Below are 27,588 nucleotides of genomic sequence, written 5' to 3'. Positions count from 1 at the left end.
GAAGACGCTCCAGGTGATTTTCCATTCATGCTAGTCAACTTTAAACATTCACAAAGGAATCCAATAAATGTATTTTGGCCAGGGACTGAAACGTTTTGAATCCAGCACTGCACTTGTATATAAAGTAATGATCTGTGCTATAAGTGTACACTTTTTAAATGTCATTTTCACTGATGCAATATTAATTATGTGGCCAAGCGTTTCAAATACAAAATTCAGTATGTGGGTTATATAAGGGCTGTAAGTTCACTGACAGTAATGTTTAAAGTCAGTTTTGTGAATGTTGAACTTTTACATATTCCTGTTCACCCTGTATAGACAAAAATGTTAGTTTTTGATAAATAAAGTAGCAAATGATATTTTCTTTAATACACTATTCCCCACCTGAACCTCAACAGTCCAGCATGAAATATTTGCATTTATCTTGTTTTTATGTCCAGTTCATAAGTACATTTACATGTTATTAAACATGTATTGTGTAAATATAAATTGTATACTAGTTGATTTTCAGTGGCATTGTACCCAGGGAGTCAAGACCAACTATGGTCTTCAGATGAAGCAGGGTTAGAGGGCGGTGGGGGGGGTGGGGGTTGGATAATTGAACCGGAATGCGCGGACATTTTCATTTGGCTGCAAACACAGAGCTGTAGTGGTTGAAAGGGATTTTTTTTTCCTATCCAATCAGAAAAGAGAGCTAATTTTATTTTCCGAGTAACTGGTTCACTGTTCGTGCTGTGAAAATAACTAATCAGAAATCTAGGGCATAAGCCTACACAGAACCAAATGCAAAGTTGGAACATAAAATTTCAAACATTATAAAGATTACAAAGGTAAGTACAAATGAGGAAGGTGATTCAGGCCTTCTAGCTCATTCTTCCATAGAAATCTACAATCACCCCCATCAGATCATCTAACTGTCCCTTGAATGTTTGCCAAATTTTTGCCTCCACTACCCTACCCAGAAGACCATTTCAAGTGTTGATCACTTTCTCTGTGAATAAATGCTTCCTACTATCAGTCCTTTGGCCAGTTTGTCTCCTTGGATCAGTTGGTTTAACTGATGTGCAATACTGCCCAATTTTTGGAAATGCTGACTTTAAGATGAGATGTTCAACCGAGGCACATGGCACTATTTGAAGAGCAGCAGGGAGTTCTCCTGGTGTCTTGACGAACAATGTTCCCTCTACCAATACAGTCCCCACTGCTTATAGAGGGCGAACACGATTTTCAATTTTTTTATTCATTCACGGGATGTAGGCATCGCTGGCAAGGCCAGCATTTATTGCCCATCCCTAATTGCCCTTGAGAAGGTGGTGACGAGCCGCCTTCTTGAACCGTTGCAGTCCATGTGGTGAAGGTACTCCCATGGTGCTGTTACGTAGGGAGTTCCAGGATTTTGACCCAGCAACGATGAAGGAACGGCGATATATTTCCAAGTCAGGATGGTGTGTGACTTGAAGGGGAATGTGCAGGTGGTTGTGTTCCCATGCACGTGCTGCCCTTGTCCTTCTAGGTGGTAGAGGTCATGGGTTTGGGAGATGTTGTTGAAGAAGCCTTGGTGAGTTGCTGCAGTGCATCTTGTAGATGGTACACACTGCAGCCACGGTGTGCTGGTGGTGGAGGGAGTGAATGTTTAAGGTGATGGATGGGGTGCCAATCAAGCGGGCTGCTTTGTCCTGGGTGCTGTCAAGCTTCTTGAATGTTGTCGGAGCTGCACTCATCCAGGCATGTGGAAAGTATTCCATCACACTCCTGACTTGTGCGTTGTAGATGGTAGAAAGGCTTTGGGGAGTCAGGAGGTGAGTCACTCACCGCAGAATACCCAGCCTCTGACTTGTTCTTGTAGCCACAGTATTTAAGTGTCTGGTCCAGTTAAGTTTCTGATCAGTGGTGACCCCCAGGATGTTGATGGGGGATTCAGCAATGATAGTGCCGTTGAATGTCAAAGGGAGGTGGTCAGACTCTTTCTTGTTGGAGATGTAAGGAATCTTACAACACCAGGTTATAGTCCAACAAATTTATTTTAAAATCACAAGCTTTCGGAGATTATCCCCTTCGTCAGGTGAATGAGTGAAAGGTTCTCAAATCACATATCTTATATTAGGCTGGGACACCATCACACCAATCAAAAGGTGTCGTTGGTGTTCAGACAGATTAGCCACGGAGAACAGTACGTCCCAGTACACTGAATATACATTGTTTCAGATTACACAGACAGAGAGAAAGAGACCCAAATGGCAGTGAGAGGGAGAGAGAGAGAGAATATTAAAAACAGATAACTTTTTTTTTCCCCTTGCTGGTGCGGTTACGTGTAGCGTGACATGAACCCAAGATCCCGGTTGAGGCCGTCCTCATGGGTGCGGAACTTGGCTATCAGTTTCTGCTCGACGATTTTGCGTTGTCGTGTGTCTCGAAGGCCGCCTTGGAGAACGCTTACCCGAAGGTCGGTGGCTGAATGTCCTTGACTGCTGAAGTGCTCCCCGACTGGGAGGGAACCCTCTTGTCTGGCGATTGTTGCGCGGTGTCCGTTCATCCGTTGTCGCAGTGTCTGCATGGTCTCGCCAATGTACCATGCTCCGGGGCATCCTTTCCTGCAACGTATGAGGTAGACAACGTTGGCCGAGTCACAGGAGTATGAACCATGTACCTGGTGGGTGGTGTCCTCTCGTGTGATGGTGGTATCCGTGTCGATGATCTGGCATGTCTTGCAGAGGTTGCCGTGGCAGGGTTGTGTGGTGTCGTGGACGCTGTTCTCCTGAAAGCTGGGTAATTTGCTGCAAACGGTGGTCTGTTTGAGGTTGGGTGGCTGTTTGAAGGCGAGTAGTGGAGGCGTGGGGATGGCCTTAGCGAGGTGTTCGTCGTCATCGATGACATGTTAAAGGCTGCGGAGAACATGGCGTAGTTTCTCCGCTCCGGGGAAGTACTGGACGACGAAGGGTACTCTGTTGGTTGCGTCCCGTGTTTGTCTTCTGAAGAGGTCTATGCGATTCTTCGCTGTGGCCCATCGGAACTGTCGATCGACAAGTCGAGCGTCATATCCCGTTCTTACGAGGGCGTCTTTCAACGTCTGTAGGTGTCCATCGCGTTCCTCCACGTCTGAGCAGATCCTGTGTATTCGCAGGGCCTGTCCATAGGGGATGGCCTCTTTGACGTGGTTGGGGTGGAAGCTGGAAAAGTGGAGCATCGTGAGGTTGTCCGTGGGCTTGCGGTAGAGTGAGGTGCTGAGGTGCCCGTCTTTGATGGAGATTTGTGTGTCCAAGAAAGAAACCGATTCTGAGGAGTAGTCCATGGTGAGTTTGATGGTGGGATGGAACTTGTTGATGTTATCGTGTAGTCTCTTCAGTGATTCTTCGCCGTGGGTCCATAGGAAGAAAATGTCGTCGATGTATCTGGTGTATAGCGTTGGTTGGAGGTCCTGTGCAGTGAAGAAGTCGTGCTCGAACTTGTGCATGAAAATGTTGGCATATTGGGATGCGAATTTGGTCCCCATGGCTGTTCTGTGTGTTTGGGTAAAGAACTGGTTATCGAAGGTGAAGACATTGTGATCCAGGATGAAGCGGATGAGTTGTAGGATGGCGTCTGGAGATTGGCTGTTGTTGGTGTTGAGTACTGAGGCTGTTGCAGCGATGCCGTCATCGTGGGGGTACTGGTGTAGAGTGCCGAGACATCCATCGTGGTGAGAAGTGTTCCTGGTTCAACTGGTCCGTGGGTGCTGAGTTTTTGTAGGAAGTCTGTAGTGTTGCGACAGAAGCTGGGGGTTCCCTGTACGATGGGTTTCAGGATGCCCTTGACGTATCCAGAGAGGTTCTCACACAGGGTTCCGTTGCCTGATACGATAGGATGTCCGGGTGTGTTGGCTTTGTGTATCTTTGGGAGGCAGTAGAAGTCTCCCACACGGGGGACACCTACAGACGCTGAAAGACGCCCTCGTAAGAACGGGATATGACGCTCGACTTGTCGATCGACAATTCCGACGGGCCACAGCGAAGAATTGCATAGACCTCCTCAGAAGACAAACACGGGACGCAACCAACAGAGTACCGTTCGTTGTCCAGTACTTCCCCGGAGCGGAGAAACTACGCCATGTTCTCCGCAGCCTTCAACATGTCATCGATGACGACGAACACCTCGCTAAGGCCATCCCCACGCCTCCACTACTCGCCTTCAAACAGCCACCCAACCTCAAACAGACCATCGATCGCAGCAAATTACCCTGCTTTCAGGAGAACAGTGTCCACAACACCACACAACCCTGCCACGGCAACCTCTGCAAGACATGCCAGATCATCGACATGGATACCACCATCACACGAGAGGACACCACCCACCAGGTACATGGTTCATACTCCTGTGACTCGGCCAACGTTGTCTACCTCATACGTTGCAGGAAAGGATGCCCCGGAGCATGGTACATTGGCGAGACCATGCAGACGCTGCGACAACGGATGAACGGACACCGCGCAACAATCGCCAGACAGGAGGGTTCCCTCCCAGTCGGGGAACACTTTAGCAGTCAAGGACACTCAGCCACGATCTTCGGGTAAGTGTTCTCCAAGGCGGCCTTCGAGACACACGACAACGCAAAATCGTCAAGCAGAAACTGATAGCCAAGTTCCGCACCCATGAGGACGGCCTCAACCGGGATCTTGGGTTCATGTCACGCTACATGTAACCCCACCAGCAAGGGGAAAAAAAAAAGTTACCTGTTTTTAATATTCTCTCTCTCTCTCCCTCTCACTGCCATTTGGGTCTCTTTCTCTCTGTCTGTGTAATCTGAAACAATGTATATTCAGTGTACTGGGACGTACTGTTCTCCGTGGCTAATCTGTCTGAACACCAACGACACCTTTTGATTGGTGTGATGGTGTCCCAGCCTAATATAAGATATGCGATTTGAGAACCTTTCACTCATTCACCTGACGAAGGGGATAATCTCCGAAAGCTTGTGATTTTAAAATAAATTTGTTGGACTATAACCTGGTGTTGTAAGATTCCTTACATTTGTCCACCCCAGTCCATCACCGGCATCTCAACATTGTTGGAGATGGACACTGCCTGGCACTTGTCTGGCTTGAATGTTACTTGTTACTTATCAGCTCAAGCCTGGATGTTGTCCAGGTCTTGCTGCATGTGGGCACGGACTGCTTCATTATCTGAGGGATTGCGAATGGAACTGAACACTGTGCAATCATCAGCGAACATCCCCACTTCTTACCTTATGATGGATGGAAGGTCATTGATGAAGCAGTTGAAGATGGTTGGACCTAGGACACTGCCCTGAGGCACTCCTGCAGCGATGTCCTGGGGCTGAGATGATTGGCCTCCAACAACCACTACCATCTTCCTTTGTGTTGGGTATGACTCCAGCCACTGGAGAATTTTCCTCCTAATTCCCATTGACATCAATTTTACTAGGGCCCCTTGATGCCACACTCGATCAAATGATGCCTTGATGTCAAGGGCAGTCACTCTCATCTCACCTCTGGAATTCAGTTCTTTTGTCCATGTTTGGACTAAGGATGTGACGAAGTCTGGAGCCGAGTGGTCTTGGCGGAACCCAAACTGAGCATCGGTGAACAGGATATTGGTGAGTAAATGCCGCTTGATAGCACTGTCGACGATACCTTCCATCATTTTGCTGATGATTGAGAGTAGACTGATGGGGGGGGGTAATTTGCTGGATTGGACTTGTCCTGCTTTTTGTGGACAGGACATACCTGGGCAATTTTCCACTTTGTCGGGTAGGTGCCAGTGCTGTAGATATACAGGAACAGCTTGGCTGGAAGCACAAGTCTTCAGCACTACAGCCGGAATGCTGTCGGAGCCCGTAGCCTTTGCTATATCCAGTGCATTCAGCCGTTTCTTGATATCACGTGGAGTGAATCGAATTGGCTGAAGACTGGCTTCTGTGATGGTGGGGATTTCGGGAGGAGGCCTAGATGGATCACCCACTTTGCACTTCTGGCTGAAAATGGTTGCAAACGTTTCAGCCTTGTCTTTTGCACTCACATGCTGGGCTCTGCCGTCGTTGAGGATGGGGATGTTTACAGAGCCTCCTCCTCCCGTTAGTTGTTTAATTGTCCACCACCATTCATGACTAGATGTGGCAGGACTGCAGAGCTTTGATCTGATTCATTGGTTGTAGGATCGCTTAGCTCTGTCTATAGAATGGTGCTTCCTCTGTTTAGCATGCATGTAGTCCTGTATTGTAGCTTCACCAGGTTGGCACCTCATTCTTAGGTACACCTGGTGCAGCTCCTGGCATGCTCTTCTACACTCCTCATTGAACCAGGGTTGATCCCCTGTCTTATTGGTATTGGTAGAGTGAGTGATTTGCCAGGCCATGAGGTTACAGATTGTGGTGGAATACAGTTCTGCTGCTGCTGATGGCCCACAGCACCTTATGGATGCCCAATTTTGAGCTGCTAGATCTGTTCTGAATCTATCCCATTTAGCACGGTGGTAGTGCTACACCACATGATGGATGGCGTCCTCAGTGTGAAGACGGGACTTCGTCTCCACAAGGACTGTGCGGTGGTCACTCCTACCGATACTGTCATGGACAGATGCATCTGCGACAAGTACATTGGTGAGGATGAGGTCCAGTCGGTTTTTCCCTCGTGTTGGTTCTCTCACCACCTGCCGCAAGCCCAGTCTGGCAGCTATGCCCTTCAGGACTCGGCCAGCTTGGTCAGTAGTGATGCTACCGAGCCACTCTTGGTGATGGACATTGAAGTCCCCCATCCAGAGTACATTCTGTGTTCTTGCTAACCAGACAAAATGGGGAAGAGCGTCCCCAATCCCGCTCTGATCCCGATGGTCACCTTTGTGTGTGGCTGCCTCAGGATGTGTGTGGAGCTCCATTATGCAAACACCAAGGGGGTGATTTTAGGAGGCAAATGTGGGTGCGTTGGGGGCGGGTGGGTTCTGAAAATCATGCAAATCCCGGTCGGGTTTGGAAGCCGGCTCCAACATGCCGGCTTCCGAGTTTCGCAGAGACCCACCTGTGTGCGCACAGGTGACCCGAAACCGGAAGTGCCGCTGGCAATTAAAGCCGGCGGGATGACAGTTAAAGAGCCAAATGTCCCTCATTGAGGTACTTAAGGCACTTTACCTGTGACAGAATAAGTGATTAGAAAATTTTTTAACTTAGCTGGGCGGCTTGCCCACCGCTTCTGATTCACGCCTGGTGAAACCATGCGTGAAGGGCCAGATCAGGGAGAAAGAAACTAAATAAATTAAATGAAAAAACATGCAATGATGTTAAAACACTAAATGCATCTACCTTTGAAACCCGCTGTGATGTCCGATGTCTCCCGCTCCGATGTCTCCCTCTTCACCATCCCAGTGCCCCCCCGATCTTCCCCCCCCTCCACCCCCCCCCCCCCCCCCCCCGGTCTTCCAGTCCAATGACGTCTTCCAGCCGAATGACGTCTGGTTCTCTCTCTTTCCGGTCACCCACCCCCAATCCCTCACGTTGCAGCTCCTGATGGCAGCCAGCCTGTCAATCAGGCTAGCTGCCGGGCACAAAACCCGGAGAGGACGTTAATCATCAGCAATCAACGTGCGATCGCATCGTAAAGGGTAAGTTTGGTTCATGCGGCTTTGCCACGCGCCCAATTGCCCCCTGCTGCCAACCCGCCTCCCCGCTAATATCGGGGCCCAAGTATCACTACGTGCTGAGTTTCTATCTGTCCAACACACTGAGAAGGCTGGGTCTGGCCACGCTGGCCGAGCAGGCACAGGACGTCCCGTCCAGCTGGACCGTTTCCCCCCCCCACCTGTCCTAGGTGAAGAAGTTCCTGAGGAGGAACCCCTTTGACCACAAGGCCGTCAGATAGTGATCGACACGAAACATTCTAAGAGTCCTGCAGGGAACGGAGAGGGTGTACTTCATCGGTTTCTTCCCCGACCAGACGGTCGATGCCATTTGGCAGAACGTCTTGACACCAGAACTGACCAACAGGCACCAGGATGTAGCCTGGATAGTGGTGAGAAAGGCCCTCCCAGTATGGACCTTCCAACACGCACAGAACCTCAGCGCCACAACGAGCTGCCCTTGAGGCTGTGGCGGGGAGGAGACTGTCGTCCACCTCCTGATGGGCTGCCCCTTTGTGCAGAGGGTGTGGAGAGAGATGTGTTGGTATCTGTCCCGGTTCATCCCAAACAGTTCGATAACACAGGATGCTGTGCTCTATGGGCTGTTTCCCGGGACGCACACCGAGACAGATATTGCCTGCGGCTGGAAGACAATCAACTCGGTGAAGGAGGCCCTTTGGTCTGCCCGAAACATATTGGTTTTCCAGCTGAAGGAGCTGCCCACAACCGAATGTTGCCGACTGGCACACTCCAAGGTCCAGGAGTACGTGCTGCAGGATGCACTGAGGCGAGGTGCGACCTACGCAAAGGCTGTATGGGGAAAGGCCACCGTGTAGGGCCACTCCACCTTGTATTGTACACTATGAGTCATAAGAAGTACTGTGTTTGAATTGTAATAATGAGATCACTTTGTGTACGATCTGCAGTGTTTTGGTTTGAATTTTACTGGTTTGGAATTGTGATATTTACAGTGAACCATGTGTATCTTTAAATTCTATGAAACAAGGTATATTTTGAAGTTAAAAAGAAGTAACTGCACACCACTTGGAGGGGATTAGAAGGGTTTAAGTGCACAAATGGTAATTAAACATTAACGAGGTGTTATTTACCTATCTACTTACTTATGTTTGTTCTTGCATTTAGTGCACCTTAACGAGGTGCGAACTAGTGAATAAGCATAGCTGTTTCTGCCCAAAATAAACAGAGCACTTAAGACTCTATAAGCGGCAACTTTGAAATTGATGTTAATGCAAATAGATAATGGTTATTGCTTTTTGGTCCGTATAAGCGAGTGCCCATTTTAAACATGGACGTTTTAAGTGGTGGGGTCTGTAATACCAAACAAACAAATTAACTGGTCATTCATCTCATTTGCTGTTTATAGTACTGAAGGGAAGGGGTTAACAACCCCTTGGACAATTGTGAATTTAAAATGCAAAGGCAACATTTTGCAGAAATCATTGAACCAGCACATAACAGAACTAATACATGCCTGGGCAAAGCAAGGCTTTGAGAACAATACAGAACTGATAAACTGAGAACAAAGCGGTTACATGTCTGAGCAAAGCAAAGCTTTGAGAGGGTTTGGACATGGATAAGGAAGGCCTACATGTTCCATTGTCTGGAACAAGTGAGATAGGAGTCACTGTGGGAGTACCTTCACCACACAGACTGCAGTGGTTCAACAAGGCGGCTCACCACCACCTTCTCAAGGGCAATTAGGGATGGGCAATAAATGCTGGTCTTGCCAGCGAGGCCCACATCCTATGAATGAATAAAAAAAAGATAACGGTTGAAGGATGAGATATAGTTAAACATCTCAGTAAGTTGATTGATGCACAACCTTGAGGCCTGTTGACCCTTGAGGCCCAGCAACAGTGGGTGATTGGCCAAAATGGAATTTTCCTTAACTTTATTCACACCCCAATTGGCAAAAATCATATGAAGATGGGACGTCGTAGCAGATTCTTTACAGCAGTCAACAGAGTCTGAAGAAGCTTCGCCTATAGGATGGACGTCCAACAACAAGACCACCACCTCAAGAGTTACGAGAGCTGATCACTCTTTACTGCCTTGATGCTGAAATCCTTGGTTTAAGGTTGTATGTATTGCTTGATTTGCTTCATGATTATGTGGATTGTTTAAATCATTAACAAAACTACCGTGTACATGTGACCTTTGACTGACTATTGTCCAGGTTCACGAACTACTGGGAAATCAGGTTTTCCCTACAGTACTTTGCTGTGCACAATTGGAAACCACATTTGCCTACACAATAGAACTGCACTTCAACAGTAACTCAGTGGTTGTGGAGCACTCAGATGTCCTAATGATGTGATAAGGCACTATATAAATGCAAGTTTTTTTCTTTCTTGTATTTCCTCTTGTCTTATGGTTGTGATTTAACTTGAAAAAATGCACAGGATTGACCTTTTCTATTCCACTTAGTATCCTGTATTTCTTTCAAGCTAAAGACTTCTGCCTAGAAATTCCTTCAGGCCATTATTAAAGCATCAAATGGAATCAAGGAATGATCCCTGTGCCCAAAGGCAGAGGCCCGAGGATCACAAGAAATTGGTCCTAGGGCCTCATCTAAATATTCAGGATGAGCCCGATGGAAGAAGGCAATTTTGGGTCACCTGCCTCACCAGCAGCAGCCCTCAGGTACGTCCTGGGGGAGGGAGGACAGTGGGAGAGGGGCCGATTGCAGCTGGCAGCATCTGTCAGGAGTACTGTCGAGCCGGGAGGAGCATTCCTGCTCCTCCTGGCTCCATAGCTATTAAAAAATAATAATTTCACTTACATTTTTGGTGGCGACTGTATCCACGCCCAGAAAATCCGAGTGGTCAGGGCAGCCCAATTTCTGGAAAGGGTCCTTAAACAGGCATTGGGGTCTTAATTCGCATACGCAAGGGGCGTAACGCCTGTTTTAGGCGATCGACCCGGATGCAAGAGAAATGGCCTGACCCAATTTCGGGTCAGACGTTTTTCAGGCGTCCTTGGGGTGTAGGCCATTGCACCCTGAAATCGGTCCCTTTTGCACCCGTTTTACACTTGTAAAATGGGCTCAACGGGGGTCAATTTCTACCCCTTCAAGTTTTTAAAATCTTTCCTTATAACACTCAATCCTCTGACATGAGGGATCAGACTTGTGGCTCTTCTCTGCACCATCTCCGGATCCTTTCTTTTATGGCTCGGTGACCAGAGCTGAACAAAATATTCAAGATGCGGATTTACCAGAGAGCTAAACAGCTTCAGCACAACAGTCTATATTCTATTGATTTGGCAATATACTTGCACATTCCGATTGCTTTGTTGATTGATGCTCTGCAATGACTGAACACAATCAATTTAGGGTCGACTATCACTCCCAGACCTTTACAGACTCCCACTGACCAGTTCAGCACTGTTTGTTAAATATGTCTTCCATTCTCTGTGGCATTCCTCTCGGTGCATCTGCCAAGTTCTGTATCACTTATACTTAAAACAAAATACTGATAATGACAGCTGGAATTTGCATATAACTTCACATACTATTGTTTTTAAAGATTTTTTCCAACAATTAAACTATTTTTTGAAAATCTGACTCTTTATATTTATCCATCTTAACTGGCATTTAAGCTTGAGTGTCTTAATGGTTAAGTTTTCCCGGTTCTTGATTAGGTCACTAGATGGAGCACCCCGATCAGCCAACACGTTAATATTCAATACACACGGCCACAACACTGTTGGATAAATTATAAAAACTAATTACAGTAACTTTAAGTTTACATGTAATAGTAATCTTTTTATAAGTATAATATGCAATAAATCAAGCAATTAAATAAAACTTTTTTTTTCAGTTTACTAAAATATTATCCAGATGGAGTTTAAAATTACAAACACGTGGGATAGTTCACCAGTGACCCACAGGGGGATATCGCTGAAACTTAGTCCAGGTGATGAAGGAATGCTGATGGAGGTAAAGGGGCCTTTCTTCAATGATCCTTCAGCTCCACCTGGTGAAAAAGGAAAACCTTACAATCAGTTGTGGGATTTTGAAGGTACAGTAAACACCAATTTTATTAAAATATTATTTCATAAACATAAGTATCACCTTTTTTGATGGTTGGGGGAATGCTAATTCTGCTTTTTTTTGGGTCTAAAATGCAGATTTTACTTTTGAAGTTCCAGTAATCCCTTCCTTTACTGCCCTCACAAAGTTTAGGCCTTTATTTTCAAACAAACTGTACTGTAGAACACTTCCCCCCCACCCCCCACCAACATCCCCCTCCCCCACCATCAGCAGAGACATAACCGGTTGAGGTACTGAACATCATTTGAATGGTGACAGTTTCCTTGGCGTGCTTGTCCAAGGACATGCAAGCGCAGATAAATGATCAGTACCCAGATGTGCCACCAATTGTCCTGGCTAAGATCAGACAACAGCACAGTCTGGGGACTGTCCATGAAAGCTTCTGGCCTTTATGGTCACACAGGGCAGTGCCACTCCAATACTTATCATGGTCAGTTCTCTTCTTTGCTCTGGAGTATCTTCCTTGCCATTTTTGGTTTTGTTTTATCACCACATGTAAGTGCAGATTTTCTATTTCAGCATTCCTATCGTGGAACTAGGCTCGCTGAAAGCACTTATCAGGAAATTGGGCACCCCAGCCAATAACTTTTTGACCATTAAAATTATTAAATAGAAAATCACAGGTTGGGGTGCACAATCTCCCAATATGCACATCCGGTGAATTCAATTTCTTGCAGGGAGCACTGAAGTAGAAAACCTCCCCTATAATTCCTCAACTGAGTGGATGACCTGCTCCCATCTCTCTGCCAATACTGCTCTATTACAAGCCATTGGAAGGTGCACCAGAACAATATTGATGAAGTCCTCTTTTATCTCATACGTATTCCCACTTTTCCATTCAGAAACTCCCCAGATGGTCCAGTTGAGATCTAAAATTCAATGTATAGGGAAATCGTAGAGAAGAAACATCCATCAGGTGCACTATGGCATGTCGGCACACTAACATACTATGCTACTCACATCATCAAGTACTGTATTTTCAAATGTGCTTTTAACAGCTATATTTTTCTGTTCCCTTTTATATTTATCCTCTGATGACTCTAATTTACGTGTGAGCAATAGTAAGATGGAATTTGGCAAAAGATAACTTGTTTTTCAGAGATTGGAAAGGAAAGGACAAAAAAAGACAACAGATGCTGGTGATGGACTGGGGTTGACAAATGTAAAGAATCTTACAACACCAGGTTATAGTCCAACAGTTTTATTTGAAAATCACAAGCTTTCGGAGATTATCTCCTTCGTCAGGTGAGTGAGTGGGATTCCTTGAACGTTTCGCATTTATAGTCAGAGAACAAAACCTGGTGATTACAGATAATCTTTCCAACTGCCCGTTGTCAAGGCAATCAAAGTGTTCAGACAGAGAGATGTTACCTACAGGACCACCGAATATACAAACGGCCAGAACAAAAGACAGAGAGAGAGAGGGAGAAACATCCGAAAGGAAGAGAAAGTCTTTCTGTCTCTGTCTGAACACTTTGATTGCCTTGACAACGGGCAGTTGGAAAGATTATCTGTAATCACCAGATATTGTTCTCAGACTTGTTCTCTGACAAGGAATCCCACTCACTCACCTGACGAAGGAGATAATCTCCGAAAGCTTGTGATTTTCAAATAAAACTGTTGGACTATAACCTGGTGTTGTAAGATTCTTTACATTTAATAACCATACCACACACTTCAGTGTATGTAAACCAACACCACCAATAAAAAGCTAATTTCTATCCCAGCTCTGTCTCTTGTCAGCCTTAACTTCTGAATTTTTCATTTTCTGTAAAATAGTTTGTCAAGTGATTTTCACTATACTACACACTTCATTACAAACGTTTAACTTCCAAAAACTATAATAATAAGGGTAATATATGTATTTAAATCTTTACTGATCTTTGTATATGAATGTTACTTTTTGAGTACATTAACATAAAATAGGTGTAAAGTCTTTCATGTTGGTTTTCATTCTGTTAAATAAAAAAGTGACCTTCCACTAAAACTTCGTATTACTGAAAAACATTTTAATTTGGTCCACATAAGAAATATTAGAAAGAGAGAAATGACCAATGATAATAGAAAGGAAACTTTTTGTATGTGAGGCCTCTTATTCATCACACGGCCTGGAATTAGCAAACCTAGAAAAATATTTTGAGCCTGTTGTCAAGTACGATTCTTCAAAGAAATATATCACATTGTTTAATAATGCTTTTCATAAAATTGTTGATGGCAGAAATTTCCTGTAGCAGGATTGGTGACATTGGCAACTTTCTATTAAATGTGGTATTAGAAAATTTCTCCCTCCAAAGTGACATTCACAATCAAGTATAATACTATTCGACATTAAAGCATGCTGGAGCCAATTAAATTTATGATGATAGTTTGCTTGGCTTTAGTCAAGAATATTTGTCTATAGAATATTTTTGGATTCAAATGGCACCATAAACCTTGAGAGTACAAATTGTCAGACACCAGCTGAACCTTCAGATTGTGGTAGAGTTCATCACTCATTTGTTAGATCTATGGTAATTTGATTAGCTTTGTACTTGTATGACGGACACGAGGTAAACATATCACACATGTTACTAATAGTCCATCACTGGCATCTCCACATCATAATACTTAACAATACAGACCCTTGCAGATGCAATTTAATATTTACCTATCACATTATAAAACCTAATTAAGATGCAAGCCACTTTTTTTGTTCTTTTCTCCTCAAAGCCTCTTATTCTGTTATTTATATTATATTTTTTCTGTACTTCCCACACTAAATTTGCAATATTTGCTGATGATGCAAAAAATGTATTTATTCTTCTCTGTCTGTGTACTTGGGATTTTGCATCGATTTTGAAATTTTCCACACAAGTTTTGATTCATATTCCAGGCTTGATCTCCTAATGTGTCTTTATAGAGGTCAGGTGGGCTATTTCCAGCTCATTGTGTTTGTTAACAACACTTGTTGTGCCTTCATGTGAACTGATGTCTTATTTTTCCAGCAGTGGAAACATTGATCTGCAGAATGTTTAGTGTAGTCATGCTGGATGATACCGTGAAGAATAGCAGATAGATTTTCTTCTCAATGTCACTTCAAAATCCACTCACAGCCTTCCCTTCTGCAACTTAGATGATATCAACTATTCTGCTTTTACTTATAATAGGGGGGGATTTTAACTCCTTCGCCCAGTATAAACCGGGTAGTATGGGAGTTAAGATCAAAGCAACAGACTATCTAATATGTAGATAGGACACGGATGCCATTTTTACAGCTCATTGGGTGGACCCACTTCTAGGACTGACCTGGCTGCTGACCGGGCCACCAATATTGCCAGAATCCGGTGAGCTGTATCGGGACACCCATTTGGGATGGCCAGCTCACCGGTTCTATTTAAATGAGGCTTGGCCCTCAAAATTGACCAGGCCTCTCGCTGCACCTCGGTCGGCCTGAATGATAAAATAGCCCATAATATATGAAACATCAAGTGATTAAAGTACAAGAGTCAATGTTAATCAAGAGATGCGTTCATGCTGATGTACTTATCAGTCATCTCCTCAAAGCTTTGAAACAAAGATAGTGGCAAGTCTGGCTAGTGGACTCTTGCCTGGAGGTTAGTTTCACTTACAGTTTCTTCTTAAAAAAATTTTTTTCCTTCCTTCTTTTTCTGCCAATTTGCTTCTCCTTCATCTGATTCTTTTCTAGAGGTAATGGTTCCACAAGTGCTGGTTACCCTCGGCTACTTCACCTAGGTGGGCATTGTTTGTGTATGAGTGTAGAGAATGAATGTTAGGAGGCTAACCAACCATTAGAGGAATCACAACCAACCAAATCCTGTCCTCATGTACCTACACCAAGGGTCACTGAGTAGCAGGAACCCTCGTCTATTCTCCCTTCAGTAACCCAGAGGCACTGAAGCCAATTGTAACAATCATATTGTTGGTTCGTATGAAATTGTTAACTCAACACACACTCCTGTTCACTGCCTGTACTGTCTAATTCAATACTGAAAAGCAAAGAAAGAAAAACAGAAAATGCTGGAGACACTAAGCAGGTCAGGCAGCATCTATCAACACAACATTTCAGCAGCACCGACTCACTTTATTTTAGAGCTGTCCTGGTCCTAAGTTCCACCTCGTCTTATCCGGCGGCGCTTTAACAAAAAACTTTATTTCTTTCCTTCAGGTTGCAAGGACTGCAAACTTCAACAACTCTTGGATGCCAGCTTCTCTCGGGATCCCTCTTCCTCTTCACTTTCTTCTGACCCCATCTCTCCTTCCAATCTCACCCCTTGCTGTATTTTTACCATCCCCTCTGACCTTCCCCTCTCTGACCCTAAGTGATCGGTCCTCAGCAAAGTCCTCAACTTCATCTCCTTATACCCCCTACCTCAACAAATTCCAAGCTTGACATGATACTGAGCTCTTTTTCTGCTGCCTTCACCTCCTCGCCTAATTGTTTTTGGGCCAGGTGGCACCCCCAACCCTCTCCACACACATCCAACCCTTTTTCCTGTCAGTTTATCATGCCTCCCATTCTATTTACCTACCCCCCATTAGCTATTCTCACTCTCTTTTAACAGAAGAAAAAGTGTTCTCTCAACGGTGTTTTCTGTTTTTGTTTCAGATTTTCAGCATCTGCAGTATTTTGCTTTCTGAAAAGTGAAGACTCTAGTAGTTTAGGATGATAATGATTTACAAGCCTGAATTTTGAGACCTCGCGCCTGGTGGAAATGGGGCAATACCATCCCGTAAATGGTGGGGAATGACTAATTGCCCCGTTCCTGGATCTACCTTCTGGCCAAAATTACCAAACTAGTTTATATAAATAAAACATTCTGGTACATATTGATAGATTTTTTTGATTATGTCTCTGTGAAGCACTTTGGAATGCTTTTCTACATTCTACAAAGATGCTATATAAATGCAAGAAGTTGGAAGTGAAAACTTTGAGTTGAAAATGTAAACCAAGACAGTAGGTATTAGAATGATTTTCACATCTGTTCCCCTCAGGGATTTCCGCAAGCTCTAAGCAAACTGTATCTCTTATGGCCCCATAGTTGTAAAGGCCATACATATTCTGCATATATAGGTTTGTAATTTTCTGAAAAAATAACGGTGTGCGAACGGGGAGGAGCAGTTGTTTGCCTTTTAAGCAGCAAATGGGAACTGTTGTGTTGGAATAATCGGCTCAGTAGGGTTGGCCGTGGAACAGACTGAAATGCAGAACGTTATGCCATTGCCCTGTTTCCGCCAGGTGGAAGGCCTCAAAATTCAGCCTTGTGAATCATAATCATCCTGAACTACTAGAGTCTTTACTTTCCAAAAAGGAAAATACTGCAGATGCTGAAAATCTGATACAAAAACAGAAAACATCGTTATTAATGTGCAAACCGGCCAGCAACTTGTGGCGAGGAAGAAATACCCTGTGAATTACGAATTGCCACAAGTTGCTGGACGATTTTTACTGCTCTGCCATTAGATTCGCGAAAATGGCATCTCGCACTTACCCTCCCCATGAGTTTCATGAAGTTGCTGTATTGGCCTATTAATTGTCCATTAAACTCGCCACAGAAAGTTAAGTCTAGTAATTAATAGCGTAATTACCCTTTGAACGATGTGATCATTGTTAATAACTGCCAATCAACCTCAACAATTAAAAGTATAGTGTCTCATTCCTTCAGGTAGTGAATTATTGGAGATTTTTTAAATGTCAAATTTTAAATTTTTAAATTTTTTTCTTACTTTTTCTTTCTGTCTTTTTTTTTCTCTCTCTCTCTTAATCCAATCTTTCTTTCCCTCTCTTTATTTCTCTTTCTGTACCTGATCTGACATTGAATTCACCCACTCTAATTCACTCTCCTTCTCAATCCTTCCTGTTTATTTCTCAATCCTTTAATCTCATTGGTTAAGGAGATACACTGTTGGTCCCGTTGTTCATCAAGGTCCCAGATGGGCTGTTGCCCTCGCCACGCCGTATTCAGCTTGCACTTCCAGCAATTTACAAGGCAAAAGATCTTTTGAGCAGAAGGGTGCAGGAAGAAGTCTAACTAACCGGGTACGCCATTAAATGCCCTGCTCCAACAAATTCCGGCCCATACTTTTTAAAAAAGTGGATGACTGAGGAGACTGGGAGCCCTAGACATCGGATAAGTGTTTGTGAACCTGTTGTATAACTGTATTATAAAATCCAGTGTGGTGATGGCATGTGCAAAAGTTGCAGCCACAGATTTCTGACATTCTCTATAATAACAGCACACTGGCAGTATAAACTGCAGATTGTAAACACTGTTATAAATGCAACTCAAGTTGTATTAATAGAGATAGAGATAGCATATTTTAAAAATTGCTTTCTGTAACTATAATTTTCATATTTCATGTTTAACAGTTGTAGAAGCATTTTTCTTGAACAGCAGCAAAGAACTGTACCTTGAAGTGGAACTCTGTCCGTAAGTACTGTGTTTTTTTCTCTTCACTCTTGGATTGTACAGAATCTCAGTGTTATAAAGTGTGTATTCTTTTTCATAATATTTATGCAATAACTAATATTCCATCAAAATATTTTTGGTATAAATCTAAACTGCATTCAGTCTGATTAAAATACATATGTGTACTATGAGTTGAAGGTATATTGCTGCGTAGACTTATTTATTCCTGCCGTTTCATTTGAAAAATACGTTTTTTTCTCTCTTCTTTAAAGTCCCATGTATCGTGCACTGTTACCTAACCAAGAAATAAGGCAGGTTATCTCCTTCCAGGTCTTTGTTAATATTGGTCTCTAGCTAGCTGCTGGTAATATGTGAGAATGTGATCTTGAATTTTCCTTCCTTCTTCTGAGGAAGTGATGCACCCCTACTCAATGCCTTTTCCTGACAACATGGTTGATTGAGAACTCAAATGTGATTAATTTTCCATTTTAGCCTTGCATTGTAGTGTAGTTTTTATGTTACAGTTTGGTTTCAGGAATAAAAGTATCCTCTCTGTTTTAATTTTGTTAGACATGGACAACATTTAGTACTATTACTTGCTGGTAGAAGAAAAGCATGGAAGGTAAGCGATTACAGAAAATAATATGATCAGTAATATGGTTGTTGACCAGCAAGTTGGATCATTACAAAGCTTGCATAAACAAATCAAGCTATCATCCTTCACAATAGTTTCCAAGGCCCTGAAATTCCACAGAGGCTCTCCCAACGTTCCACTGTAACTTTGATATGAATTCAGCGGAACTCCCGAAGAAATAGCATAAACAGTTGTTGATGCAGTTTCTCTGAGGGTTCAGCTGATCTCCCACTGAAGTTGCGATGGGGGATTGGGAGAATCTCCATAGAATTTAAGAACCTATATTTTTAATGGGTATGCTTTTGTGGTCATCAATATGAGCTATTTTGGTGCTGCCAAACACTATACTTTTGCACTTCTATGGCAAAGACTTCCTCTCTGCAGTAGATTTAGCAAAATTGTTAACCCGTTCTTTATCATAGATAGAAGTTACAACATGGAAACAGGCCCTTTGGCCCAACATGTCCATGTCGCCCAGTTTATACCACTAAGCTAGTCCCAATTTCCTGCACTTGGCCCTTATCCCTCTATACCCATCTTACCCATGTAACTGTCCAAATGCTTTTTAAAAGACAAAATTGTACCCGCCTCTACTACTGCCTCTGGCAGCTCATTCCAGACACTCACCACCCTTTGAGTGAAAAAATTGCCCCTCTGGACCCTTTTGTATCTCTCCCCTCTCACCTTAAATCTATGCCCCCTCGTTATAGACTCCCCTACCTTTGGGAAAAGAATTTGATTATCTACCTTATCTATGCCCCTCATTATTTTATAGACTTCTATAAGATCACCCCTTAACCTCCTACTCTCCAGGGAAAAAAGTCCCAGTCTATCTAACCTCTCCCTATAAGTCAAACCATCAAGTCCCGGTAGCATCCTAGTAAATCTTTTCTGCACTCTTTCTAGTTTAATAATATCCTTTCTATAATAGGGTGACCAGAACTGTACACAGTACTCCAAGTGTGGCCTCACCAATGCCCTGTACAACTTCAACAAGACATCCCAACTCCTGCATTCAATGTTCTGACCAATGAAACCAAGCATGCCGAATGCCTTCTTCACCACCCTATCCACCTGTGACTCCACTTTCAAGGAGCTATGAACCTGTACTCCTAGATCTCTTTGTTCTATGACTCTCCCCAACGCCCTACCATTAACGGAGTAGGTCCTGGCCCGATTCGATCTACCAAAATGCATCACCTCACATTTATCTAAATTAAACTCCATCTGCCATTCATCGGCCCACTGGCCCAATTTATCAAGATCTCGTTGCAATCCTAGATAACCTTCTTCACTGTCCACAATGCCACCAATCTTGGTGTCATCTGCAAACTTACTAACCATGCCTCCTAAATTCTCATCCAAATCATTAATATAAATAACAAATAACAGCGGACCCAGCACCGATCCCTGAGGCACACCGCTGGACACAGGCATCCAGTTTGAAAAACAACCCTCTACAACCACCCTCTGTCTTCTGTCGTCAAGCCAATTTTGTATCCAATTGGCTACCTCACCTTGGATCCCATGAGATTTAACCTTATGCAACAACCTACCATGCGGTACCTTGTCAAAGGCTTTGCTGAAGTCCATGTAGACCACGTCCACTGCACAGCCCTCATCTATCTTCTTGGTTACCCCTTCAAAAAACTCAATCAAATTCGTGAGACATGATTTTCCTCTCACAAAACCATGCTGACTGTTCCTAATTAGTCCCTGCCTCTCCAAATGCCTGTAGATCCTGTCCCTCAGAATACCCTCTAACAACTTACCCACTACAGATGTCAGGCTCACCGGTCTGTAGTTCCCAGGCTTTTCCCTGCCGCCCTTCTTAAACAAAGGCACAACTTTTGCTACCCTCCAATCTTCAGGCACCTCACCTGTAGCGGTGGATGATTCAAATATCTCTGCTAGGGGACCCGCAATTTCCTCCCTAACCTCCCATAACGTCCTGGGATACATTTCATCAGGTCCCGGAGATTTATCTACCTTGATGCGCGTTAAGACTTCCAGCACCTCCCTCTCTGTAATATGTACACTCCTCAAGACATCACTATTTATTTCCCCAAGTTCCCTAACATCCATGCCTTTCTCAACCGTAAATACCGATGTGAAATATTCATTCAGGATCTCACCCATCTCTTGTGGTTCCGCACATAGATGACCTTGTTGATCCTTAAGAGGCCCTACTCTCTCCCTAGTTACTCTTTTGCCCTTTATGTATTTGTAGAAGCTCTTTGGATTCTCCTTTGCCTTATCTGCCAAAGCAATCTCATGTCCCCTTTTTGCCCTCCTGATTTCTCTCTTAACTCTACTCCGGCAATCTCTATACTCTTCAAGGGATCCACTTGATCCCAGCTGCCTATGCATGTCATATGCCTCCTTCTTCTTTTTGACTAGGGCCTCAATCTCCCGAGTCATCCAAGGTTCCCTACTTCTACCAGCCTTGCCCTTCACTTTATAAGGAATGTGCTTACCCTGAACCCTGGTTAACACACTTTTGAAAGCCTCCCACTTACCAGACGTTCCTTTGCCTGCCAACAGACTCTCCCAATCAACTTCTGAAAGTTCCAGTCTAATACCATCAAAATTGGCCTTTCCCCAATTTAGAATTTTAACTTTTGGGCCAGACCTCTCCTTCTCCATAGCTATCTTAAAACTAATGGAATTATGATCACTGGTCCCAAAGTGATCCCTCACTAACACTTCTGTCACCTGCCCTTCCTTATTTCCCAAGAGGAGGTCAAGTTTTGCCCCCTCTCTAGTCGGGCCATCCACATACTGAATGAGAAATTCCTCCTGAATACACTCAACAAATTTCTCTCCATCCAAGCCCCTAATGCTATGGCTGTCCCAGTCAATGTTGGGAAAGTTAAAGTCCCCTACTATTACCACCCTATTTTTCTTGCAGCTGTCTGTAATCTCCTTACATATTTGCTCCTCAATTTCCCGTTGACTATTTGGGGGTCTGTAGTACAATCCTATCAAAGTGATCTCTCCCTTCTTATTTTTCAGTTCTACCCATATAGACTCAGTGGGCGAACCCTCGGATATATCCCCTCTCACTACTGCCGTGATGTTCTCCCTAATCAAGAACGCAACTCCCCCTCCTCTCTTACCTCCTGCTCTATCTTTCCTATAGCATCTGTGTTTATAAATGTGTTTAGGATTTTGCTACCCCTAGCCAACAGAGAATATATTTATCGTTTTCTGCAATGATGGCGCTGTTTCCTTTTAGAAGTTAGGACAAAGTCTCTGAGAGTGCGTCAACATATACAGGGATCTCTGGCAATGTGTCACTGTTTGCAAGGCATCTCCATAAGCACATCTATATTTACAGGGGTTTTAAAACCAGAGATACAACATGGGTTCAAGGAATCCTCTATCCTACCCCAACCTCAGAAGAGCACTCCCTCTTGTACTAGTGTGACATTTTTGTTTTCCACACCAGCCATCCTTTGGCCGCTCTGAGTGAGACTATCTGTTAATACTAAATAATAGAGAATTTTGTCTTCTAAGACCTAAAATTAACTCAAAATTGTTTTATTTAAGACCCTTACAGTCAACAGGAGGAGGGGACTAACTTCCTATGAGTCTGGGTGTGATTTGAACACAGGTCTTATGGACAAAAGGACAGTATTCTACCCATCATCTATTTCCCAGCTATGGTTTCTATCTCTATTAATACAACTTGAGTTGCATTTATAACAGTGTTTACAATCTGCATCTTATACTGCCAGTGTACTGCTATTATAGAGAATATGTCATAAACCTGTGGCTGCAACTTTTGCACGTGCCATCAGTACACTGGATTTTACAAGAGAGTTACACTACAGGTTCACAAACACTTTATCCAGGAATAATTAAACCAGCTCTGCACCTAGTTATAAATCCTATCATCCAAAGGTAGGAATTTTTACATCTGTACTAAAATTGTAATAGATAATGCTGCCACTCACATTGATGAAAATTGATAAATCTACTTACACATGTTGCTGCTTGATTGGGCTGTTAGTCACTGCTGAGACCCAGTAGTGCAGCTATTGTCAGACTATTGTTTCTAATCATTTTGAATATTTGTCTACATTTTAATTTTTACTTTCACGTAACTTTATTTGTTGATAGAATTTTGAAGATTCAGTTCTTCAGAATGCATTTGCGTCTGCATTCCTAAATGAAACTAAAACTCAAAGAGCAAGAAACTACTAACTGTTTTCCCTTCACATTAGAAAGAACTTGATTTAAAATATGAGTCTTCAATTCATGAACAAAATTGGGAAGGCAGAGCACTTATCCCTTGGAGGTATTTTCCTGCTGGTGTTAACAAGTTTAATGCCTATGCAATTCATGGCACTGGTGATAAAAGAGTTTATGAGGCTCTGTACCCCATACCTAAAGACCAGTTAAAGGAGGGTCAACGGCCTGACTTGTAAGTACAAGCATTTCCCATTTATTGCTCTTTCTATCTGCACTGTCTAAATATTTGATAAAACTGCAAATCGTTGACTTACGCGTTACCACAGACCAACTGCTTGACCTTTACAATGATCAGATACAGTATAGGGAGCTGCAATGAAATTCTTCCCTCTAATGTGGTCAGATGTGTTCCTGCTACATAATAAATTATGCATAACCCAAAGCAGTAGATAATTGGTGCAGCAGTTCCTGCTGTGTATTATAATAGGGTGCATAGGGCTTTTATGCAAATTTTATTAGCTTCACAATCAATAGTAATTTTCCTTTACATTTCTTTATACAAAATTATTCAATTGCCTGTATATATTTTAAGTTTACTTTTCATTCTGTGGTATTTTCAAGGCAAGGCCTCTCTAGGTGAGGTCATGTAAACCGTGTCTCTGAATGGCATACAAACAAACATCGGTGATGCTGATCCCCAAACTGCTGTGGTGCCATAGAGTGCAAGGATATCTGCACTTGTGATTCCCCCCCGTGCCGTTGTGTGAATGCACTGAGGGGATGCTGGGTGCTAACTCGTAGGGTACGATGGAAAGAAAGAAACCCTGTGTTGCTTTCACACACCTCTTAGCAACTTGTTACAAAGCAATACTTGGAGCAGATGTCCAACATGTGCTCTAGGCTGGGTTAAATGAGTGGCGTGGGGAGATTTCCAAAAGCGGATAAAAAATACCTTAAAGGCAATAATTACCTGAAGATAATTGAGGAAAAACACAAGAGCTAGATAGAAATATGGAATTAAATGAATTGTTCCTGCCCGACAATTCAACATTTGCTGGGCAAAATGACAGATGATCAGTGGGAGGTATTCAAAGAACAATTTAATGTGATAAAGAACCAATTTATACCCATAAGGGGCAAGAGCTCCACATACCAATAAAAAAGCCATGGATGACAAAAGTGGTAAGGGACAACATAAAACTAGAAGAAAAAGCATTAAAAAATGCCTGAAATAGCATAGATCCTGGAGACTGGGAGAGATACAAAGAACAACAAAAGGAGACAAAACAAATAGTAAGAGCTACAAAAAGGCAGTATGAAAAGAAACTTGCAAGAGATATCAAAATCAACATTTTTTTAATAATTATATTAGGAAAAAGAGGGTGGTCAAGAGCGATGTGGGCCCCTTAAAAACTGATATGTAAATGAAAATAAGGAAATGGAGGACACGTTAAATAATTACTTTGCGTCAGTATTTACAGTAGAGGAAGAGGATAGCATGCCGGACACCCCAAGGAAACTAATTTTGAATCAGGGACGGGGAGTCACCATAATTAACGTAAGCAAATTAACAGTGACGAAGAAAATAATGGCACTAAAGAGTGACAAATCCCCAGGATCAGATGCTTTCCATCCCAAGATTTTAAAAGAACTAGGTGAGAACAATACAGATGCCCTAACTATAATCTTCCAAAGTTCTCTCGATTCACAAACTGTTCCTTTAGATTGGAAAATTGCACATGTCACTCCACTATTTAAGAAAAGTGAGAGAGGGAAACCAGGGAATTATAGACCTGTTAGCCTAACATCTGTTGTCGGGAAATTACTCGGGAAAATAACTAAGGATAGAGTTGAAAATTTTCAGCTGATAAGAGAGAGCCAGCATGGATTTGTAAAGGGTAGGTCATGCCTGACGAACCTGATTGAATTTTTTGAACAGGTGTCTAAAGTAGTGGATATGGGTATGTCTATGGATGTTGTTTATATGGACTTCCAGAAGGCACTCGATATAGTCCCTCAGAAGAGACTGTTAGCTAAAGTTGAAGCTCATGGAATTGAGGGCAAATTATTGACCTGGTTAGGAAATTGGCTGAGCGGCAGGAGACAGGGAGTAGGAATAATGGGCAGGTACTCAAATTGGCAGGATGTGACTAGTAGGGCAGCATTTTGAATCAGAGCTGGGAAGGGGCCGGGGGTGGGGGGGGGCGCGGGGGTGCGAATCTTGGACTGGAAATCCTGAAGTACGGGTTTCCCGGACGCTCTTACGATTTTGACGTAAGGACGTTTTTTTTTGTCGGTTTGCCATCCGACAGGGAGCAGAGCAAGGAAGAGGACATGAAAAGATAGGTCTTCAGGTAAGTCTTAGATTGTATGGCAGGGGGGGAGTCAGTCATCAGTGGGGGGTGGGGAGGTCAATCAGCGGAGGTCAGTCACCAGGGGAGTCAGTCACCAGGGGAGTCAATCATGGCGGGGGAGGGGGGATTGGGGGTCTTGGGGGGACGATCGGGGGTCAGTCACCGGGGGGTCAGTCACCGAGGGGGGTCGGGATCGAGGGTCATTGCGGGGGTTCGCGATTGTTGCGGGGGGGTAGCTGCAGGTAGGCTTGCTACGTCTGGGGGAAGCACTCCTACTTCTCGGGGCCCACAAGCTGTGCCAGAAAGGTACTTAGCTGCAGTTTTGAGCCATTTTGCTTCCTCTCAGGCGGAGTGAAGGAGTTGGCCTGGGAATCCGGGCCCCCAGAGGCTAAAATTGCAAAACCTTTCAAAATGGAGGCCCGCAGTCTCCTTGAAAGGTTTTAGTGACCAACCCGCCTCCTGGGAGCGGGTTGGCCGCTCGCCCCAGTGAAAAATGGAAATGGGCAGGTTGGGGGCGGGTCTGAAATTGTTGCAATATTCAATCCCCCCGCCCCCAACCCACCCATTTCTCCCAGTGAAAATCTTGCCCGTGGTGTCCCACAGGGATCTGTGTTGGGGCCTCAACTATTCAGTGTATTTATTAACGACTTAGAAGACGGGACAGAGAGTCACATATACAAGTTTGCCGATGACACAAAGATAGGCAGCAGTGAGTAAGCAGTGTAGTAAGCAGTGTAAATGGAAGCATAAAATTACAGAGATATTAATAGATAAAGTGAATGGGTAAAACCATGGCTAATGGATTTCAATGTAGGCAAGTGTGAGATCATCCACTAAAAGGATAGATCAGAGTACATTCTAAATGGCGAAAAGCTTGAAACAGTGGAGGTTCAATGAGACTTGGGGTCCATGTACATAGATCATTAAAATGTCATGGACAGGTGCAGAAAATAATCAAACAGGCTAATGGAATGCTGGCCTTTATATCTGGAGGACTAGAATACAAGGGGGTAGAAGTTATGCTACAGCTATACAAAGCCCTGGTTAGACCACACCTGGAGTACTGTTCAGTTCCGGGCACCACACCTTAGGAAAGGTATGTTGGCCTTGGAGAGAGTGCAGCGTAGATTTACTAGAATTATATCTGGACTCCAAGGGTTAACTTACGAGCAGAGATTACACAAACTAAGATTGTATTCCGTGGAATTTCGAAGATTAAGGGGTGATTTGATCGAAGTTTTCAAGATATTAAGGGGAACTGATAGAGTAGATAGAGAGAAACTATATCCACTAGTTGGGGAGTCTAGGACTAGGGGACAAAGCCTAAAAATTAGAGCCAGGGCTTTCAGGAGCGAAGCTTGGAAACACTTCTACACGCAAAGGTTGGTAGAAGTTTGGAACTCTCTTCCACAATCGGCAGCTGATGCTAGCTCATTGTTAATTTTAAATCTGAGATTGATAGATTTTTGTTAACCAAGGGATATGGGGCTAAGGCGGGTATATGGAGTTAGGTCACAGATCAGCCATGATCTCATTGAATGGTGGAACAGGCTCGAGGGGCTAAATGGCCTATTCCTGTTCCTATGTTCCTAGAGCAATTAACAAAAGACAACCTAAAATGTTAAACATCAAAGGCCCTATACATCGCTTGCAGAATATGGTACTTAATTAAACTTCTTGCTGAATTCCAGAATTTTCTGTTTGATTAAAGTTACATAACATAAGTTTATATTTTTCATTTTATTCAGAAGTACACTATTGAAATAATAACATCTGGAAATATTTCAAAATATTGATGTTTTGAGCAGATGGGAGCTAGTTTTAGTTTGCAGAGATACAGTTTTAATACAATGGCTGACCGTGCCAATTCTGTTTGCATGCAAAAAACCTAACTATATAATTTAAGGTTAGCTAGGTGTTTAAATGCTCTACCAGATTTAGACATTATTTAGAGAACCAGATTCACCTTTTTGACTCAGGAATGGTCAAGTGTTTAATAATACTATTGTAATGACATAAATTTGCCTGCAAAGCTAATTGAATTGAATTCCTGAAACATGCAACTGTTTACTAAGTCTAAAGTTTCTGAGTTAGCACCGATATGATAATTCCTATACTAGGTAAGCCCAGCTTCATCCAAGCTTCATCTCTTCATACAAAAAAACCACGGGCATGAAATTCCTCAAGCCTCGCTCCGTTACCGGAAGTGCACATGCTGGGGATGGGGTCATTTGCATAAAAGGGGCAGGCGCAAATGCCATTTGCAGTGCTCCTTAGGCAGTCGATTGACATCAGGAAGATGGGATTGTGAGCCCCACTGGT

General features: G+C 43.5%; 1 protein-coding gene across 3 annotated transcripts in view; it reads left to right on the top strand.

Annotated features, from left to right (window-relative positions):
* Nucleotides 1-27,588, top strand: part of c1h4orf33 (chromosome 1 C4orf33 homolog) — a 41,861-nt gene that overhangs the window by 10,276 nt on the left and 3,997 nt on the right. For all 3 annotated transcript variants that reach the window (XM_067994316.1, XM_067994315.1, XM_067994317.1), the window contains exons 2-5: nt 11,442-11,642; nt 18,042-18,102; nt 18,652-18,703; nt 22,945-23,144. In XM_067994316.1, the coding sequence (XP_067850417.1) occupies nt 11,462-11,642; nt 18,042-18,102; nt 18,652-18,703; nt 22,945-23,144 (494 nt within the window). In that variant the 5' untranslated portion in view covers nt 11,442-11,461. The remainder of the gene's footprint in view (nt 1-11,441; nt 11,643-18,041; nt 18,103-18,651; nt 18,704-22,944; nt 23,145-27,588) is intronic.

The sequence above is a fragment of the Heptranchias perlo genome, chromosome 1 (assembly GCF_035084215.1).
Source record: "Heptranchias perlo isolate sHepPer1 chromosome 1, sHepPer1.hap1, whole genome shotgun sequence".
Classification (NCBI taxonomy): Eukaryota; Metazoa; Chordata; class Chondrichthyes; order Hexanchiformes; family Hexanchidae; genus Heptranchias; species Heptranchias perlo.
Note: the sequence above shows the minus strand (reverse complement) of the source record. Positions and strands in the feature narration are given on the sequence as shown.